The 21,615-nt window shown below is 46.0% G+C and overlaps 1 protein-coding gene across 3 annotated transcripts in view; it reads right to left on the reverse strand.

Moving 5' to 3' along the window:
• Positions 1–17,690, reverse strand: part of LOC138492060 (interleukin-1 beta-like) — a 50,676-nt gene extending 32,986 nt beyond the window's left edge. Inside the window, exons 1-2 of one of the 3 annotated variants that reach the window (XM_069619011.1) lie at positions 17,460–17,690; positions 1,848–1,904 (exon numbers count right to left, since the gene is read on the reverse strand). In XM_069619011.1, the coding sequence (XP_069475112.1) occupies positions 1,848–1,876 (29 nt within the window). In that variant the 5' untranslated portion in view covers positions 1,877–1,904; positions 17,460–17,690. The remainder of the gene's footprint in view (positions 1–1,847; positions 1,905–17,459) is intronic. The other 2 variants (XM_069619013.1, XM_069619012.1) reach the window with 2 other exon arrangements.
• Positions 17,691–21,615: the final 3,925 nt, after the last annotated feature.

Genomic DNA, 21,615 nt, shown 5'->3' on the forward strand with positions numbered 1-21,615 from the left:
ACACATAATGATCACAGTTTAGGATCTTGGGGTGGCACCTGGGTGGGGCAATCAGATAGCCAGTCTGTAGCTACAAACATGCTGCAAGATAATACTTGCCTGCGTAGCCATGCACTAATTACAAAACGCACTAATTACAAAAACTCACACCTCCAGTTTCTAGCCAGAGACATGCCACAAGCCAACCACTGCCCTCCACCCACCTGGTTGCCAGATGACCACCCCACAACCATCACGAGCACCAGGCCCTGCCCACCATCACAATGCTGACTTACACTAAGCTTTTCCACCCCCCCATTTTTTAGATCCTTGCCGATCTGGGCTGACATCTGACGTCAGCAAGCAGTACAGAACTAAACGCACCCCCTAAGAGTGCTGCCAACAAACCCAGATCCACCAACTGGCATTAGGAATCCACAAACTAGGTAAGGCCTTCCGTGGCAGGCTAAGTGATTCCCCAGCCTCTAATTAAGGCACCACAAATGGAAAAATGGAGAACAAATACGGAAACAATACCTTATATGTTTCCTCCCCTTTCCCTCTCTTCTCTTCCCCATCACTACAGTAACAAAGATGCATAAAATTACTCTACCCATGCAAATTATTGAAAAATGTAATAATTATGATTGTAACCATGTTTTTAAATGACACAATAACACTGGATGTATTAATAACCACTGACACAATGAATCACAAAATGTTGCACAATTTGTTCGACTCTGCCTTGATATAGACCCTGAGAGGTCGAAACACGTGTCAGCTGACCACTTAACTAATGCAAATAAAACGAATTCACTGGAAACCAGATTGCGAAAAGCATTATTTCAGCTGAAGGTGTCTGGCTAAATCCACTAAAACAAGGTCTGTCCTTGGAAGAGGACCTGTTTAGTGGCAATGCTTGTTGCTGGAAGCGCAGAGGGCACAGTTAGTACCTCTTGACCAATACAGCCTGTTTCTGCTGCATGCAAGGGCATAAAGTGGGCCGGGGCCTGCCGGGGCCGGGCCCCGGCAGTCTCCAAAAAGTGGGGCTGAGCCGGGGCCCTGCCGGGGCCCCGTCCCACCGCCCGCAACATTGGCAGGATGCATTATCCCGTCGCGGCCGCAGCCGCGACGGGAGATGCATGCGCCTGCCATGAAGTCAGGCGATCTGACAAAAGTGGCAGCCAACCACAGCGACGCTGTGACTGGCTGCCACTTCTGACAGTCATAGTAACTGCATCTGGTGACCCCTCGCGCGAGAGGTCACCAGAGGGGGTTACTGTCCCTTTGTTTCCCCAGGTCGCCGAGGCGTCTTTAACCCTCGGCGAACCTGGGGATTCCTCGACATATTTCGAGGTTTATAAAAGATGGCTTTGAAAGTACACATTTCAAGCCATCTTTTATAAAGCGTTGCCGACGGACAATTTTGTCCGTAGTCAAAGCTTTATAAAAGACGGCTTGAATTGTGTACTTTCAAAGCCATCTTTTATAAAATCGAAATGTTTAAAAAAGATGGCCTGAAAACTAGGCAAACCGTAGGGTATGCACACAAATATATATAAATGTTATATCTTTGTGTGCGTACCTTACTATGGTGTGTGTACTGTGCAAGCCATCTTTTCTAAACATAGAAATATGTTACATATTTCTATGTTTAGAAAAGATGGCTTGCACAGTACACACACCATAGTAAGGTACGCACACAAAGATATAACATTTATATATATTTGTGTGTATACCCTACGGTTTGCGTACTTTTAGGCCACGCCCCTCCCACAAGCCACGCCCCCAAATGAGGGCCCCCCCTCGATTTCTGACTCCTGTTCACAAGAAATGCCTGTCCCCGGCCAAGCATGCGATCTGTTTACCTGTAAAACTCCACCAGCTCTGACTCCATCTCTGGTACTAATGCCAGGGGGCTCCTCCTGTAAGCAAAAGACAGGAAAACGTGAGGCGATGTGCCATGCCGCTACCACATCCACCAGCATTTTGGGAGATGCAATCGTATGTGGATACTACCTTGCTCTGGTGGTCACCGATTATAGGACAAGGTCTCCAATTTACACACAACCACACCCAACATCGTTTAAAAAACAAGTCACAGACACACGGAGTGGGTGGACTGTGGCAAACTATAGCCCCTCTGATCTGGGGCAACAAGAGAGAGTAAAGGTTACTACCACCTATTGAAAGGTGGAGTCCACAAGTGTCTCAGATGTCACAGTTAAGGATGTTACCAACACCTCAAAAGACCAAAAAGGGATCTCTTTTTGCTGGGTTGCAGAGTGGTATTCTCGGTATGTTTGTACGGTATTTGTTGTTTTAACATATGTATATCTAGTTATATAATCTATCTGTACATCTATCCAAATCCAGACACAAACGAGCTGTCAGTGACCATGAATGCCAAGAGTGGATACAAATCTGGACACGGACTAGATGTCAGTGACCATGAATGCCAAGAGTGGATACAAATCCAGACACAAACTGTCATCCGCAATCGCTACCGCGGGTGGCGGCTCCTTCCACGTTGGAGGCTAACCGGCAGGTAGAGCGGTGTAGTCCCTTCTTTGTGTCTGGTATCGATTCATGGCCAATCACAGCACTGCCGGAAGTTTATCTGCCCTTCAAGCCCGGCAGTCGCGGCGTTTCAACCTATTGCTGGTTCTCGCTCCAGCGGCTCTGGTTCTTGCGCTCCCCCAGCGTTTTGCCCTCTGCTCGCCTCGGCGTGCGGCGGGTCTTCTCTGCTTGCTCGTCCCTTGCCCTTGGGATAAGGTTTCTTCTACTCACCTGTTTGGCCGTTTTGTTTTCTGCAGCGGCCTTTCTTTTTCCAGTCTCTTCTTTGCCGATCCCTCGGCACTTCTACGCTTTCCCCTTCTAGTCTCGCTGCTCCGGCGGCGGGCGTTTTTTTTTCTCCTCTTTGCCGCTCTTTTTACTCGCGGCTCTCCAGTTTTCCCTTTTTCTCTGTCTGTTGTTTTTTCTCTCCTGTAATTTCTCTCTTTCTTACCGTGCCTTTAATGTCCTTGGCCCGGTAGTTGCTTTGGCTTCCTTCACCTCTTATTGGTGTCGCATTGGGCTTCCTTCCTGTGTTCAACCCTGTGGACCTCGCATCTGCTTCCAGTCCTACAGATTACTAACTTGGATCTTCACCTACCTCATTGCCAGAAGTATCCTAAGGGTTTTTTCCCACGTGTGGGTTTTTTTCCCTTTTGTCCGGCCTGTTCCCGGAAAAGGGGCCCCAGGACGGCTGTATATTCAGCAGTCACTGTGGCTTCTCACCGAGACAGGCAAGTGCTACCTAAAAAAGAACGGGACTACCTGAGCCGGCGGAATCTACTGAACTCAGGCTACTCTGAAGACTCAGGTGAGGAGAGTGTGGAGGGACGGGAAGACGAAGGGGTTCGACAGCTTATGCAGTCACAGATTGAAACGCCAAGAAAGACCAAGATGTCAGCCGAAGAACAAGTTCAGGAGTTATGGAAGGCTTTTCAGGCCATGTCACTGGAATTACAGGGGGTCAAGACTGAGAATGCCCTTCTAAAACAGATGGTAGCGGTCCGGGAACCCTCACATCCCCCGGAATTGTCTCCTATGGCTCTTTCTTCAGGAAGATTTGATGGCTCACCTAAGAGGGTAAAGGAATTCCTGGAGGCCTGCAATGTGTACTTCACCTTCAGACCACACACCTTCTCCACGGACCAAGCCAGAGTAGGGTTTATGATTTCAAATATGACGGGGAATGCTTTAGCCTGGGCTACTCCGCTAGTTACAAACAGTAATGCCATCTTACAGGATTTCTCGGGGTTCCAGAACCTAGTGAAACAGACTTTCGAGCGACCTGAACTATCTTTTACTGCAGGTGAGGACCTGCTGGATGCACGACAGGGTGCTCTAGACGTGCTGTCATACATCTCCTCCTTTAAGACATTGGCAGCAGGAGCGGGATGGTCCGAACAAGCACAATATGCTGTATTCCGGAGAGGGTTGAGAGATGAGATCAAGGATGAGCTAGCCAGATCTCCACGCTCCCCCACATTTCCAGACTTACTTGCTGCCGCTCGCCACATCGAGTACCGCCTCCAAGAGAGAAGGGCAGAACGCCGGAAGCAAAGAGGATCAGGAAATCCCATGAACCCTCCTTCACACTCTCCCTCTGGACGTTTCTCCTCTACTCAGAGCGAAGAACCGATGCAAATCGGAGCTACCAGGGCACCTCTGTCATCAGCGGAGAGACGGCGAAGAAGAGAAAAAGGGTTGTGCGCCTATTGTGGTTCCGATCAACATGTACTGAAGGACTGCTCTGAGGTACCGGAGAGGAAGGCGGGAAACGACTACCCTCGGCGTCAATAGGGACGGGCAGCCGGGGGTACTCAGATCTTTTTCAGCGTCCCTATGTCACACTTTCGGTGTCGGCTTCAGAATCCCAATAGGATTCCAGACTGATGGTACTATCCGTTACCTTGAATCTAAATGGAAGACCGGTGGAAACATTAGCCTTATTGGATTGTGGAGCGGCAGGGAACTTTGTGGACACTCTGTGGGCTGACAAGATGGGACTCACTTGGATAGTTCGTAAGGTGGGTCAGAAAGTGGATGGAGTGGACGGTACACCTTTGTCGTCTGGACTAATCACTCATACCACTGAACAACTCTCCGTGGTCATCAACCAACACACAGAGGCCCTGCAGTTCGACATTATTAGAGCCGCACATTTCCCCATAATCCTAGGCATTCCTTGGCTGCGCAGGCATAACCCGTATATCAACTGGATGGAAAATCGACTAAGTTTTTGTTCCACGTACTGTTCGGTCAACTGTCTTCCTCCCGATACCAGGGAGGATCAACAGTCGGTTAGGGTTCTCTCCAAGGATCATGTGGGTATTCACGCGCTTCCTAATTTTTGTGCAAAATTCTCCGGGGTATTCCAAGAGAATCTCCACGCTCGGCTACCTCCTCATCGGCCAGAAGACTGCTCAATCGATCTCAAACCTAATGCACTGGTTCCATTTGGGCGCATGTTCTCCCTCTCTCAGGCCGAAAAGAAGGTATTAAGAGTCTATCTGGATACCAACTTGGAGAATGGTCTTATTCGACCTTCGCAGTCACCAGCTGGCGCCTCTCTGTTCTTCATCAAGAAAAAAGACACGACTGATCTCAGACCCTGTATCGATTACCGGGGCCTCAATAAGGTTACAATCCGTGATCGGTATCCCATGCCACTCATAACCGACATTATTGAGGTGGTACAAGGGGCTCGAATCTTCACCAAATTGGATCTCAGGAACGCATATCATCTGCTTCGCATCACTGATGGGGACGAATGGAAGACGGCTTTTCGAACTCCATACGGTCTTTTTGAGTACAGAGTGATGCCGTTCGGCTTAGTGAACGCACCGGCTGCATTCCAGAGATTCATGGATAGGCTATTTTCAGATCTGCTGTCGGTCTCTGTTATAATATACCTCGACAACATTCTGATTTTCTCCCCTAACATGGAGGAACATATTCAACATGTCACCCAGGTTCTGTCTCGCCTTCAGGAAAACCAGTTGCTGGTCAAGGGCGAGAAGTGCAAATTTGCGGTATCCTCGGTTCACTATCCCGGATTCATTCTTTCCGAAGAAGGGGTGGCCATGGACCAAACCAAGGTTGATGCTATTCTTGATTGGCCAGCTCCTACTTCAGTCCGAGAAGTCCAGAGATTCTTGGGATTAGCAAATTACTACCGCAGATTTATCTCAAACTTTTCGGAGGTAGTATACTCGATTACGCGCCTACTCAAGAAGGAGGCTGTTCCGTTTTTTTGGTCTGATGAGTCAGAGAAGAGTTTCGATTTTCTCAAGAGATTGTTCTGTACTGCCCCCATTCTCCAGCATCCTGATCAATCACAGCCATTTATTTTGGAGACCGACGCTTCTGCGGTAGCTGTAGGAGCGGTATTGCTCCAGACCATCCAAGGAGTGGAACACCCCGTGGCATACATGTCAAAAACTCTTTCTCCTAGCCAGCTCAACTATTCGGTACTGGAGAAAGAACTTCTGGCCATGAAACTTGCCTGTGAAGAGTGGCGCCATCTCCTACTAGGAGCCAGACATCCATTTCTGATTAGGACCGACCATAAGAACCTCAAGGTACTACAAGAATTGGAGTGTTCAAATTCCAGGCAGGCCAGGTGGGCCCATCATTTTGCACAGTTTGAATTCCAAGTCTCGTATATCCCGGGATCACAGAATAGTCTGGCGGATGCCTTATCGCGCAAAGACTCCACCAAGGAACACCTGGAGAGCAAGAGGGAGTCCATGTTCAAACGCAACCAAATCCTGGCCTTTGTTGGTTCTTTTCTTAAAGAGGTGAAAACTGCTCTCATTCAGGAAAAGTGCCAACTACCCCTACGTATTACCTCTCCTTTTCAACAAAGAGGAGACAGGCTTTTCTACAAACAGAAATTGTACATTCCCAAAGGTTCTCTTCGTGCTAGAATCCTGAAGTGGAGTCACGACTCTCGCTCGGCAGGCCATAGAGGGGCCGAGAATACCCTTGAGCTTCTCTCTAGAATGTTTCTTTGGCCAAACGCTAGAAAGGAGACATACGAGTATGTCAAGGCTTGTCCAATGTGTGCCAGAGCCAAATATCGCCTGGGAAAACCTTTGGGTCTGCTCACTCAGGTCGAACTTCCAACGCGCCCCTGGGGTCTTATATCTACCGATTTCATTGTCGATCTGCCGGTCTCGGAATCCTGTACCTGCATCATGGTCACGGTAGACGCCTTTTCTAAGTTGGCACATTTTTCTCCCCTTCCAGGGCTGCCCACTGCGGCTAAAATGGCAGAGGTTTTCTCTCGAGACATTTTCAAGCTACACGGTCTCCCCGATAAGATAATCTCGGATCGGGGAAGTCAATATATCTCGAAGTTTTGGACTGCCTTCTGCAACCGTTTGGGCATTGAGAGAGCTCTGTCTTCAGGGTTTCACCCGGAGACCAATGGTCAGACGGAACGCCTGAATGCGACCCTGGAACAATACCTAAGGTGTTATATATCTCAACATCAAGACAACTGGGTCTCGCTGCTTCCCACGGCAGAGTTCTCGTACAACAACACCAGGCATTCCGCCACGGGACTCTCTCCTTTCTTCTGCACTTATGGGGTTCACCCTCGTGCCGTGTTTCCGGAGGTTCCCAGTTACACCAACTCCCCGACGGTGGAAGAGGTATTAGGGAATATTAAGGAAGCCCAGACTTCAGCTATGCGGAGTTTAGAGGTCAGCAGAAGACGGACAAAATCCTGTGCCGATCAACATCGGAAGGAATGTCCAGTATGGAAGCCAGGTGATCAGGTGTGGTTGTCCACCCGGTTTCTTCCCAGATGGACAAGGCCTTCTAAACTGTCTCCTCGTTTTCTGGGACCTTTAACTATTCTCTAAAAAGTCAATCCTGTCACTTTTTGCCTTCGGCTTCCCTCCTCTCTTCGCCGCATTCACCCGGTTTTTCATTCCTCTCTTCTCAAACCTTACTGTCCCGACCTTCACCATAGAACCATTCCCAGATCTATCCTGGCACGGTCCTCGGAGCCTGATGAGTATGAGGTATCTCAGGTCCTTGATTCCAGGTATTATCGCGGACGTCTTGAGTACCTTTTGTCCTGGAAGGGATACCCTGAGTCGAAGGACTCATGGGAACCGGCTTCTCAGGTTCATGCACCGAGGTTGTTGGCTACTTTTCACCGCCGCTATCCAGGGAAGCCTGGGGCGGTTAGGTGGGGAGGGGGTCATACTGTCATCCGCAATCGCTACCGCGGGTGGCGGCTCCTTCCACGTTGGAGGCTAACCAGCAGGTAGAGCGGTGTAGTCCCTTCTTTGTGTCTGGTATAGATTCATGGCCAATCACAGCACTGCCGGAAGTTTATCTGCCCTCCAAGCCCGGCAGTCGCGGCGGTTCAACCTATTGCTGGTTCTCGCTCCAGCGGCTCTGGTTCTTGCGCTCCCCCAGCGTTTTGTCCTCTGCTCGCCTCGGCGTGCGGCGGGTCTTCTCTGCTTGCTCGTCCCTTGCCCTTGGGATAAGGTTTCTTCTACTCACCTGTTTGGCCGTTTTGTTTTCTGCAGCGGCCTTTCTTTTTCCAGTCTCTTCCTTGCCGATCCCTCGGCACTTCTACGCTTTCCCTTCTAGTCTCGCCGCTCCGGCGGCGGGTGTTTTTTTTTTTCCTCTTTGCCGTTCTTTTTCTCGCGGCTCTCCAGTTTTCCCTTTTTCTCTGTCTGTTGTTTTTTCTCTCCTGTAATTTCTCTCTTTCTTACCGTGCCTTTAATGTCCTTGGCCCGGTAGTTGCTTTGGATTCCTTCACCTCTTATTGGTGTCGCATTGGGCTTCCTTCCTGTGTTCAACCCTGTGGACCTCACATCTGCTTCCAGTCATACAGATTACTAACTTGGATCTTCACCTACCTCATTGCCAGAAGTATCCTAAGGGTTTTTTCCCACGTGTGGGTTTTTTTCTCTTTTGTCCGGCCTGTTCCCGGAAAAGGGGCCCCAGGACGGCTGTATATTCAGCAGTCACTGTGGCTTCTCACTGAGACAGGCAAGTGCTACCTAAAAAAGAACGGGGCTACCTGAGCCGGCGGAATCTACGGAACTCAGGCTACTCTGAAGACTCAGGTGAGGAGAGTGTGGAGGGACGGGAAGACGAAGGGGTTCGACAGTTTATGCAGTCACACAAACATGCTGTCAGTGACCATGAATGCCAAGAGTGGATACAAATCTGGACACGGACTAGATGTCAGTGACCATGAATGCCAAGAGTGGATACAAATCCAGACACAAACGAGCTGTCGGTGACCATGAATGCCAAGAGTGGATACAAATCTGGACACGGACTAGATGTCAGTGACCATGAATGCCAAGAGTGGATACAAATCTGGACACGGACTAGATGTCAGTGATCATGAATGCCAAGAGTGGATACAAATCCAGACACAAACGAGCTGTCAGTGACCATGAATGCCAAGAGTGGATACAAATCTGGACACGGACTAGATGTCAGTGATCATGAATGCCAAGAGTGGATACAAATCCAGACACAAACGAGCTGTCAGTGACCATGAATGCCAAGAGTGGATACAAATCTGGACACGGACTAGATGTCAGTGACCATGAATGCCAAGAGTGGATACAAATCTGGACACAGACTAGATGTCAGTAACCATGAATGCCAAGAGTGGATACAAATCTGGACACGGACTAGATGTCAGTGACCATGAATGCCAAGAGTGGATACAAATCTGGACACGGACTAGATGTCAGTGACACGGACTAGCTGTCAGTGACCATGAATGCCAAGAGTGGATACAAATCTGGACACGGACTAGATGTCAGTGACCATGAATGCCAAGAGTGGATACAAATCTGGACACGGACTAGATGTCAGTGACCATGAATGCCAAGAGTGGATACAAATCTGGACACGGACTATATGTCAATGACCATAAATGTAAAACCAAGTGTAATACAGTATTCCGCCCCCTGTAGACGAGACAGTTAAACAATGCATGAGTCACACATTTTTTCAAAAGAAACATAGCCACAAAACAACACTCAAAATGACACTGAAAAAACACATTCATCAGAGCAACAACTTCAACACAATCTACAACACAAATAACACTGCATTTCAAGTTAATCCAAACAACATTTCTCAGTTAACAGAGTAGCCCATATTCCTTATTATTAACATCGATGAATAATATTTACCAATTCTATTTGTTCCTTCCTTCTTTACATGAAATGTGCTAATATACTCTACTAATGTAGCAGTCCTGGTTATTAAATTAATACATTTTACTTCATTTAGGTATTTAATTAATTTCAATCAACTGTTTCTTGAAAAAAGAGGGGGTTGTTAGAACCATGGGGTCAAGTAAATGACAGGGGTGGGCTGTACAAATCACAGGTAACTTATAAAGTCCATTCACTGCACTTTGGGTACACAGGCGAGAGTGCTACCTTCCCTTGTTGGTGAATGACCACCCAAATAACAATGTTAGCCCTTGGCGTCAGGGCTCATGCTATATAATTATTGTAGGGAACATCGGCCTCCCTCGGGTCATTGATATCCCCTATGTACTGCAACTCCAGTCCACATACACATATAAAAATGATGCAAAATATATAAAACACACACAACACAGCCTCCACCCCCATATGTATACTGTCATCTGCCGAGGGTTTCCTAGTCGTCGACTGTGTACCACAAACGTACAGTCCACACCTTATTTATGAATCCCCTCCAGTGGTAGCATCTCTTCTGTACTCCCCTGAGTATGTGCAATAAAATCAGATGCAGTTTTAGTTTATATTTTGGAGTTCTATAAGGTGCCAAATTGCATATGTCTGCCTAACTGCACCTGTATGGGGAAATAACAGAGGTAAGATAGAGGGAGGGAGATGTAGGGTGCCGGTGTGAAGGGTTAGGGTGAAAAGTAGAAGTGCCCGAATCGTTCAAAATACATAAGTTGTACATTCGTAGTTAGCAGGAACCACTCAAAATTAGCAATATGGCTGTGCCGCGGCATCTGTAACTGTGGTCAGTTGATAATGCAGCTGTCCATGCTGCGTTGATGTGGGTAGGGGACAAGAGTCCATGAATGTGCATATTCCCATATTTGAAGTGTAGAATTGATGTCATAAGTGAATTGTATTTGACACTGTGGGCTCATTATGGACCAGGTTTTAAACTTTTTCTGAATCTCAGGTTATAGGATTCTTGTCGAAATGTCTGAGTGGGTAGGTTGTTCCAAATATTTGATCCTGCCATTGGAAAGTTCTTCCAGCTCTTTGGAATGTTGTTGCTAAGTGTTTGCCACATTTTACCATGTTTCTTATATTCTTACATATGTTACTGAAAAAGATCATTTCAAGGGCCCCGGCAAATACCAATTCCATGGTAAAACAATAAAACAACATCTTTGCAAAATAAGCGATTTGCTTGAATTGGAAGCCCCTTCACAACACAAAGTTAACCCATCACTACCCCAATGATTACCATGTAATTCTAGTCCATTAACCTTTCAGATAACACTTCAGGGAAGTTCATTTAAAACTGCAGAAGATATCTTATCACAAGTCTATAAAGGTGTACATTTCCTTTTCAAAATATGAAACTTTTGGGAATGCTTATGGCAACAAACCAAATCTGTGTTCCAGATTAAAGGAAAATGTTCTCAATATCTGTATATTTTGATTAAAGGTGGATTTGTTTATTGAATCATTTATTTTTTATATTTTTTTAGCTTGAAAGCATTTTATTTAAGAATAGTAATACATGGCAATATAACAATAGATATCCTTAACAGTTGTGTAAAAAGACAGTTGAGCATGAAACAGGATATCAGAGGAATACTAAATGAAACGAGGCATATGTGTACAAAATGGTTGGAATATCAAATTGTTGACGAGAAACAAAACAGACATAAACAAAAGCAGGGGGAAGGGGAAAACTTGATAATATAATAAGAACAGGTTCGTTTTATGAAATAGGAACACTAGTGAGTAGAAAATCCAAGACCATGTTCCACTTCATGTTAGACATGAGGATGAAGCAATACATCTCTCTAATCTATGAATATTACATATAGAGTTCCACCAAATCTTGTGATTAATACAATCAAGAGTTTTCCAATTGACAGTAATAGTTTGAAGAGCAACTAGAATAAAAAATATCAAAGGACAAGCATTAATCTCCAATTTATCTTGCAGTAGTGTACTCCCCATACAAAGGAATTTGAAATTAAAATAAATTGTATTGTATTTTAAAAATTAGTTTCAGAGTATCCCAAACATTTCCCCCACATTTTCTAACAAATGTACAATGGATTTAGAAAGTAATTTCAATACATTTGAGTGCAATTGTTTCCATAGTGCACACTGCAGAGTGAAACACCCCTTTGTAGACAGGAGAAAGCGAAATAGATTCTTAACAGCTGGGGGCATTTAGAGGAATTCTTATGGAAATCACCTGCTTTGAGCCAGTGCAAAAAGAATGTGAATTAAGCATAAATCCTTTGTATCAAAATCGCATGTAGGTGAAGAGACTGTCAGATTCCTAACACGGTGCAGATTGAGTTGGCAGAATTGTTAACTGCAATCCATGCCGCTGTTCCATGTTAACTCTTCAGGAAAACTGAGTGGTTCTTGAAAAGCATGTGAACAATGTTGATGTCATGTTTTTTACGGGCATTTCACAATGAGAACCACAAGGAAAATGAACCCCTTGGCGTGCATATAAGCAATTGTGTTATGATAATGATCATGATGTGTTATTTATATGGTGCTCTCTCCATAGCGCTTTCCATAGAACATATGTACATACAATATCACTGAACCGAAGTTGGTACTCATATTGTTATTGTAATATACCTAACCTCACACCACATTTACATTCTAATGTTTTTATTTCTCCCATCTATGTTCCTACTTGAATCACCATGTGGGCACCCCGTTAATTTCCATAACATTTGCAGCAAAAATCTAACCACACACATATGGTGTGAGATTTCTGCTCCCACTGATGGGCAGCGCCAGCGTTGGGCTTGGGAGGGCTGAGTCACTCCCACTTTGAGGCAGAAGGCGTCACTCCAATGTGATGCCCGCTCCAACGGCAAGAGCCTGTCAAATTTCTCACCTCTGTGTATTTTAACACTCATTATTTCAGACCTGGAAATCTCATCACAGAGGACTGCATCTCCTTTTATGTCCTCAGGTGTGCGGTTAACTCCCTTTCTAGTTTGTAAGGTGACATTCTCTGAATATCTTTCCCCATTTTACAATTGTCATCTTGTTGTACATCTTCCCCGGGCTTTCCATCAATGTAATTTTGTCTGAGTCCATTTCAGCAAGAATTTGGTCACAGCAATCCCCAAAATTGCTCAGTGCTTTGTCATGATTATTGCTTAAAGATATATACAAATCTTCAAACAGCGACCCCGATGGTGGAACCAATACAGGGTTCGAAATTTAGATTCACTGAGCAGGAGCTAAAACCAGATCCTCAGTGTCAGGCTCCCCCTAGAGGCAGGAGCTACCACAGGGGAACCAGGAGATACCATGAAATGCTACTTTTACTTTCTGCCCATTATGTTTAACTGTACATCAGATGTGTCCTAATTCTTCTTTATTAAGCTGCAAATGCTCAAAGTTAATGTCACATATACATGTGTTTAAGGCATTAGTTTGCCTGAGGAGCCAAACGTTGCTCCTGGTAGCTATTGGTTTCCAGCTAACCTGGCACTCCTAGGCTAGAAGCAGGAGCTAAATAGCTGCCAGCAATTTCGAACCCGGCAATATTGCCTCGGCCTATGTTGTACTATTGAGTCTAACCCTATTATATCACGACCGCGTCCATTGTATATGAAGGCAGCACCCTTGTTAAAATGTGTTTGGTATCTAAAATATTCTTGTCTGCTTTAGTATGCATTTGGTATTTTACATATTCTTACGTTTATGTACTTTTTTACTCCCACAAACCACTTTCGGTAATGTCACCAGGGTTAAAGAGGAACTGATGCCATCTGGGTCAAAGGTCAAGTGACATCACTTCCTGTGATGTAATTAGGTCTGTGATGTCAATTCCGCTACCCCTGGCCTTTTGGTGAATCGACGTCCCTGGACAGAGGACATTATTCCCAAACAGTCCCAGCAATGCTGCTACATCTGGTCACCCTACCATCATGGAACACATTGAGAGTTCTGCACATGCACAATGCTGCTTTGAACTAGAAGTGTTTGCCTGCTTATGACACGCTAGCCCAGTTTCTAGAAAAGGACTTCCGAGTTGCATCCGCAGACATGCCAAAATGCTCCATTGCATTTGGGAGATGGTAGTTCAGACTAGCTTTTGGCTTTTTGCATTCTAGGACTTGTTCTCCCGGAGTTTAAAATGAAGATTTAGTTATCTTTTTAACAGCACTTTTGTTGCATAGGAGAAAAAACAATGTAAACTCATACACAGATCTTTCTTCTGTATGCAACAGTTCATCAGTCTCTGGGCTGGACTGGTATTCTTTGGTCCAGATAGTAACGCGGGAAAACATTATTTTACTCCTGTTCTGGACTGTTATGCATTGCAGGGGGCATTTGGGTAAAGTGAGATCCCAAACTCTTCAGTTTAGACTACCCATCCTCCTATTGGTGTCATACATTACATGGTCCTCCACTACTCCATCCCTTTCCAACGAGCCTCCCTCCCTCCACCACCATGGGAAGCCCATTACAGCTTCCCTCACCTCCCAGAAAGGAAGCTTAGGGAAAATATGAATGTTTTTGTATCCAAAAAACAAACAGACCATGGTATTTTATTTGGGCTTTATACCTGTGAAAATAGATGTAGGGTGAAAAGAAGCTCTTCTGTGAGGACTGCAGCCTCCTCTTGGCCCTCACCAGAGGCGTTGATAGGGGTATACTGGGGCGCTGTAGCCACGTGTCTTTTGGTTGTAGCCCCGGATAGAAGCTCAGTGGCGAAAAGCAAAAGGCTAGCTAGCCCTGAGTCCTGACATTCCCGACATTAGCATAGCCCTGCATCTTTTCCAGGCCTAGCAATACTCCTGGCCCTCACCACCCTCCACTGTTGTGTGGGTTTGTGGGCAAGGAGCTGGGTGGATCCCACTGGCGCAAGTAGACCTCAGTACTGTCCTTTCTGTTTTTGTTTGACTGGGAGGATAGCTCATGGGCAAGTACTTGTCTTGGAAGCAAATAGCTCAGGGGCAGCATGCTTGTCATGCAAGCAAGACAACGCAGAGCAGTATCGGTTCAAAACCTGGTCTGTGCTTAGAAGGTGGACTCTGGCATGAAGTGTGATATAAGAACCCAATTAATGTTTTGTCTACCCCTCTGAAAATGTTTATAACCATCCCCACTTGAAACTTTCCACCTCGTGCCAGGCCTCTTTCTGTCACAGACACCTCTTCTCCTGCTACATTACATGACAGGGAAGTCTCTCTGTTCCTTCATTTCTCATACTTGTAACTATCCTGTCCCCACACGGGCGTGGCTGGTTCCTCTGCACTCACCGCCTTCTGCTTGGGATGGATATCCTGCAACCCGCATCAAAGTTTGATCTTCTTCACCAGTGCAATTCCCACTGGGAGTGGGGGGTCTTCTGCCTCCCCGGCCCTGTGGCAGGCTTGCCTCACGTCACCCTGCCACTTGAGCTGGGCCACATTAGACAAAACGAGTGTATCATAAAATTCACTTCAAGTCCTCATTCTACCATCTGCGTATGTTTTTTCTGCCTTCATTTTTGGCCTTTTTGGCTGTAAAAATTAGACAAGTATTTGTGCGGGCGCATCACGTGTGTCTGGATATTTCAGATTTCGCACTGTTGGTTTTGGTCTGCGAATCCCAAATTTACTGCAAATAAATGTGGAAGTATCAGGGGAATGTTGGTAATTTTGCTCTGTGGTGCTACTTTCTCCCACCCCTTCCAGGGACATTATTTGGGGGTCACCAGGGGTCGCACCTGTGACCCCCGAGGGCTCCCTTGCTACCCCTGATGTCTCCCTTGCTTCATTTAAATAAAGCATTTTAAAAATGGAAGCTCCTGGGATGTGTCCAATGACATGTAGTTCTGGAGAGGCCTCGCTTTCTTGGTCAGGCCTCTTAAAAAACAGAGGGTTCCACAAGTGTAACACTTTGAGCAGTGACCATAAATATGAAAGAATAGGAATGACAAATCATTTGTCTTTCTGGAATTCTATACAATAATTGCTAGACTCATTAAAGGTTTATTGCAGGCACACTTCAGGGGACAAGTCACTGATTTAGTCTATTCTGAAACACCTCAAATTCACAATGCAGACAAAAACTTCCAAAAAGCATTTAGAGTAGAATAAGCATCCTTTTCGGACTATGTATTTTGCTTTTCGCAAGTTGCAGTTATAGCATGTTTTTTTCTGCCGTTGTCTCTGTTACAATCATCACAAGACATTCCATCTCCGTGTCTTTGGCCACTTGACAAAATTCTTGTACCTAAAAGCATGTGTACAGTGTAGAAATGTTTGATCATAGCACATCAAGTGGCCCTTGATTTAATTGTGCCATAATTGATGCTTTGTTGTAATGTGTCTATCTTTCTTTCCCATCTCCATGGAATGCTGTTTAGGATGTTTGTTTGCATGTATAAGGTAATTAGTGCCCAGCATACGGTATGCCATGTGAGTGCACTGCTTTACCTACGCTACTCTAAATACTTTAATACACAGTTATGAACCCTCCCAATGGTATGTAGGTTTCCAACCTCAGAAGCCTGAAAAGTAGATCCATGCAGGCCTGACATGTGGCCAACTTTGCACCAGACCTGCAGGTGAACTGGCCTACTGTTAAATCTCATTTACCAGTTTAATGGTATCCACCACAGAGTGTAATTTGATTTCTGACTTTGAGACCATTGGGGGTGTGGCATACTAGGACCGAGTGCATTGGCAGAGCTTTGTGTGTGGATCATGGAGTGGATTGGCTGGAGGAGTGGATCGCCAGGACCGAGATGCATTGGCAGAGATGTGTGTGTGTGGATCATGGAGTGGATTGGCTGGAGGAGTGGATCGCCAGGACCAAGATGCATTGGCAGAGGTGTGTGTGTGTGTGTGTGTGTGTCATCACAGTAGATTAGCTGGAGGAGTGGGATGCCAGGACTGAGGTGCATGTCTATGTGAATGCAGAAATTCCTTTCACTATACAAAAGCCCAAACTATTGGCTGTAAATGAACTGGATTAAAAGAGATACGGGGCTGGCACACTACGATGGTGGGCTTCACACTTTGGGCTCGCCATATGAACGGTCATAAGGACCCCCGAACATTTCAATTGAGTATTTTTTTGAAAAGTCGTATTAAACCTACCAAATAAAGAAGTGCTCGATAAAACCCCCCATTCCTACCATTATACCAGGATTGCTTGAGCCCCTCACGCACCCGACACTCCTCAATCTCTTGTACTCCAAAAGTGCCTTAGAATCCTAGTGCATATATTCGCCCAACAAATACTCTTGTGTATTGCCTCTTTCTGGGAGACAGTCCATATGTACTGGACGAGCAAACATCTATGTCAATACCAGCATTAAGCCCTGTCCTACACTCCCTGCCCGCATCTGCAAACTCCTTTCCCTCCCTCTTAACTCATCCTTGCCCACACTATTCTTCCCAGCAGACTACGGACTTGTTACCCTGGGCAGGCCACTATACGACGCAGGGGTGTTGCTAGGTCTGGAAAAGACCCGGGGCTACGCTAATGTCGGAACTGTTGGGACTGGGGGCTAGCTAGCCTTTTGGTTGTAGCTCCTGAGATTCTATCTGGGGCTACAACCAAAAGACCAGGGGCTATAGCCCCCTTAGCCCCACTCTAGCAACGCCTCTGATACGACGCCTTGGACAAGGATTCTGCACTTTTAAACTATTGGTGCTAATTTGGCGCAATAGGAAAGCACAGCATCAGAAGGTCAATTACTTGCACGGCAGGGCTTCCTCGGTGTCAGCGAGGTCAGCGCGTGTCGCCTTTCCCTCCGGCTTTTGAGAGGCGGGGCTCCTGCAGTGGGATGCCTGCCCTGCCTATGCTTTTGCGCTCCCCCGGCTCCTGTCCCGTCGAAGGGCCGTTTTCTGCTTCGTGGACCTCCAACTCTCCTTCCTCTGGTGGTCCGCCGTTGTTCTGCTTTTGGGGAAGCTCGGTTGTTCAGAAAGTACGGAGAGCTCGCCTCACTACAACTCCCCCCCCCCCCCACTCCCCTCAGAGCGGGTCCTGTGCCCTTGGGCTTTCCACATGCACTGAGGTTAGGAGAGGAAGTGCTTTCACAAGACACAAGAGAGAGGTTGCCAAACCTGCCCAGACAAGCATTGGCAAAACACACAGTTCAATTTGTCTGCAGGCGGACATGCTCCATTTATTCAGATTGTGTTAACATGATAACATGTATAGATGACAATGCTCTACACATGAACCCAGTCGAAGGAATGGAATGCGTGCCTCTGCTGGTCTGTTTCCGGGGATGTTATGTTAAAGGTACTTATATAGCGCACCGTCACCAACGGAATTGGTCCCCAGGCGCTTTGGCGGATCTGTAAACAAGAAGGAGGGTGGGTAGGGTTAGTCGGGTGGAGGGGGAATTGGAGAGTGGGAGAAGTGGTGTGCTGTTGGCGGCATCAGTTCGGTATACACTGTGCGCTGAGCTTTGGTGCGAGTATCGGACCGGACGAGACCTTGTGTGCTGTAGTTGTATTTTATGTGTTGTTTGTGTGTTGTTGATGCAGTGTGGTGAAGTGAGTGCGGATTGCTGGGTGAGAGATGGTTGTGTGAGCTTTGGGTGGGTTGGGTATGCAGAGATTTGAAAGTTGGGTTAGCGGGGTCTGTATCCTGGTTCTAATACTTTTTCTTCCATTTGAGTTGTGTTCCTGTGGGCGGGATTGTTGCTGATTTCTTATTGTCCGTAATGTGTGCTGCTGTGACGTGGTCCTAGCTGTATCCTAATGAGCATTGTATATTGTGATTGGGTGTGTCTAAGTTCTCACCTATCACATTTCAGACATATACTTTTGCAGGCAGTTATGGATGTTTTAAATCACCTACAGGAAGTTAGGTAAGGAGCCGCTGCATGTCTGCAATTTCCCCATGACCTGTCAGACAACTGTTTTTGCAAGCAGAGGTGACTGTTGTGATTCGTATACATGTGACACAATCCAGAGTACACATAGAATGTGCTGCAGTCATTGCACTGGCATACACGTATCCCTCCACAAAGACCAGAACATGGGTTAAGCTCACACAATCTCCACGTCTATAAGCCAAAACTAAGAATGAGCTTTAAATGCAAAAAAAGGATGGAAGGTAAATGCCTTGCCTCGGAAAAGGATGTTTAGGAATATTATCTGTGATGTTAAGACTTATATCTGCTTTTGGGCCCTTTCCCCCATCAATGCGAGTGGACTTTGCATAGGGAGGATGGACGCAGAAACACATGGCACACAGACACACCTTCCCCTTTCAATGGCATGGCCATGGAAGCTGCCACAAACAGCACCACAGCAGCATATGGGCACCCTCTGTGCCAGGGTGGGACTGGGACAAGAAATAGGCCCGGACACCCAAGAAAAAGTGTCCCACCCCTCGCCTCAAAAAAGTGGCCCACCCCTCGCCAATTGACCCCACCCGAAAGGGACATCCCGGGAAGCGATGAAACACAGCCTTTCACCCCTTCATAAAACAGGACGTGGCATCAAATTGCATTGCTCCTAAGTACACTACGAAAAATATGGTTATGATTTCACTAATGTGATATACATTTCATACAAGAATGGCTCACCATGTGCATCATTAATTTCTGCGTGTATAGATCATATTGTCAAATTACTATGAATGCAAGTAGACAACCATGGCCAAATGATATGTTATTGTATAGCACTTACACTTAAGCTCTTTTTTATAGAACAAATATGCATACAACATCACCCAACCTGTGTTGGTACTCATTTATCGACCTAAGAAGGATGAAAGGCTGAGATGGCCTTGCTGGGATTCGAACCTGCAACCTGCAGATCAGACACACATCGCAGCAGCGAGCGCTCAACCCACTGAGCTTTCATTTCGGCTTTGGTAAAATGAGCAATTATTCTGTAGTGGATACCCTTAACTGGTAACAGAGATTTAACAGCAGACCAGTTAAGTTAATGTGCAGGTCTGGGGCAAGCATGTCAAGCCTGCGTGCATCTACTTTCAGGCCTCAGAGGTTGGCAAAATAGGGAAAGCAGCACACTCACAACCAAATGCTCAAGAATCTCCAGGTAGAACTGAACATATAACATCTCAGCAACAGTTACTCAACCTGCTGTGCTACCTTTTTAGCTTCCTAGTTTACATTTGTCATCAATCTGAACACTCAAAGAACTCCTTGTGGATCCCTGAAACTGCCCAAAATCACTGCATTACATGCAGTTCATTCATGTGTATGACTTTAAAGGAGAGTTCCGGGACTTTTTTTTTATTGTCCCTACGGTTCGGCCATGTGTTTTTAAGCATAAATCGGTAGATCGTAGAAAACTTTCCTATGGACCATACCCGACTTTTCGTCCATTAACGCACTCGAAATCAGCCGCCATTTTCTGATAATCCTATCATTTCCCCCCATCGACCTGGCTCACCTGCTTTTGCGGCACTAAATCAAATCCCCCGCCCCTGAAACAGACTTTATCAAAACATTCATATTCCCCGCCTCTATCCGTGACGTGCCTGTGCTGCGTAGGCAAACGCGCCCATGCGTCTTCTACGCGACTCCACACAGAACCCGGAAATCAACACAGATCAGCTCACAACACAGCGCGCCACAATTCGCAATATGAAACTGTACTTTTAAATCAAACCGCAAGATTGTAAATTTGGTAAAGTACATTTATTTGACATCAAATGTTTAGAGAATATTCAGCGATTTTCATTTTTATTTGCTCACGTTCCAAAAAGTTCGTTTTGAGGCACGCGATGTTCCTTTGCTGTACACAGGGTCTTAGATCATCTCACAATACAGCGCCACAATTCGGAATATGAAACTGTGGTTTAAAAGCAAACTGCAAGATTGTACATTTGGCAAAGTACATTTATTGGACATCAAATTTTTAGAGAATATTCAGCGATTTGCATTTTTATTTGCTCTCGATCCAAAATAGTTCGTCTTGAGGCAAGCGATGTTCGTGTGCAGTACACAGGGTGTTGGTTTACGATAAAATAAGCTCTTCGGTCGCACTGATAATCGCATGGCTGTTCCAACAACGAGGCACTAGGCCACCACACCGGTCTGTATGTTGCATCTAGCCGTTAGTACCGCGTAAGGGCATACTTGTACTTGGCGATCGTCCCACAAAATGGTCAGGGTGCTAACGTTGTTCACGCGGAGAAGCAATTGGCGATTATAGAAGCCATCCGCCGGTGTCTGGTACTCGTGACACAGACAATAATGGGTGAAGTACCTGTTTGAAAAACATAAAAAATGAAATTAGTCTCACCATCAGATCTTTATTAAAATTATTCATTTTATATATTCGGTCGGGAAATTATTTCATAGCTAGGACAGTGCAACTGGGTTTTAAACGTCAAGGGGGGGCTGTAGGATACTGAGACAGTCCCCCAGTGCAGGGGTTGACAGGGAGTGCAGGTGGAGAGTGGAAGGGCCCAGGACCGAGATCGCAGACAGTGGACCAGTTGTAGCAGGGGAAAGGGAGAGAGAAAGCAGAAGCAAAGAGGAAGGTTTTGAGGTGCTTCCGTAAAAGGAGACGGTTCTCCCCAAGATAGTGCGCGGTACAAAACAATATGCCACATAGAACGAACAAGTACAACTTAACCCGTCTTTAAAGCTACTGTATAGTAATTAAATTGCGGTATAAACTCATCTAAAGAGTTACTTACATTATATTTGCATTTTCCATTGTGTCTGTGCGTAGGGCAGCCCCAAAATACCACTCCTTCTATGCCGACGTTATTTCTTCTAATGAACGAACATGAAATGGCTTTCGTTTCTGAAATTATATTCATTATCGTTTCTTACGTGGTCCCGGCCTGTCAAGGTCAAATAACAATAGAACCTTATACTGAGTCGTGGGCCATTCTGGCACCCGAGAAAAAATCA

This window comes from Ambystoma mexicanum, chromosome 10, assembly GCF_040938575.1.
Source record: "Ambystoma mexicanum isolate Mex_15411 chromosome 10, UKY_AmexF1_1, whole genome shotgun sequence".
Classification (NCBI taxonomy): Eukaryota; Metazoa; Chordata; class Amphibia; order Caudata; family Ambystomatidae; genus Ambystoma; species Ambystoma mexicanum.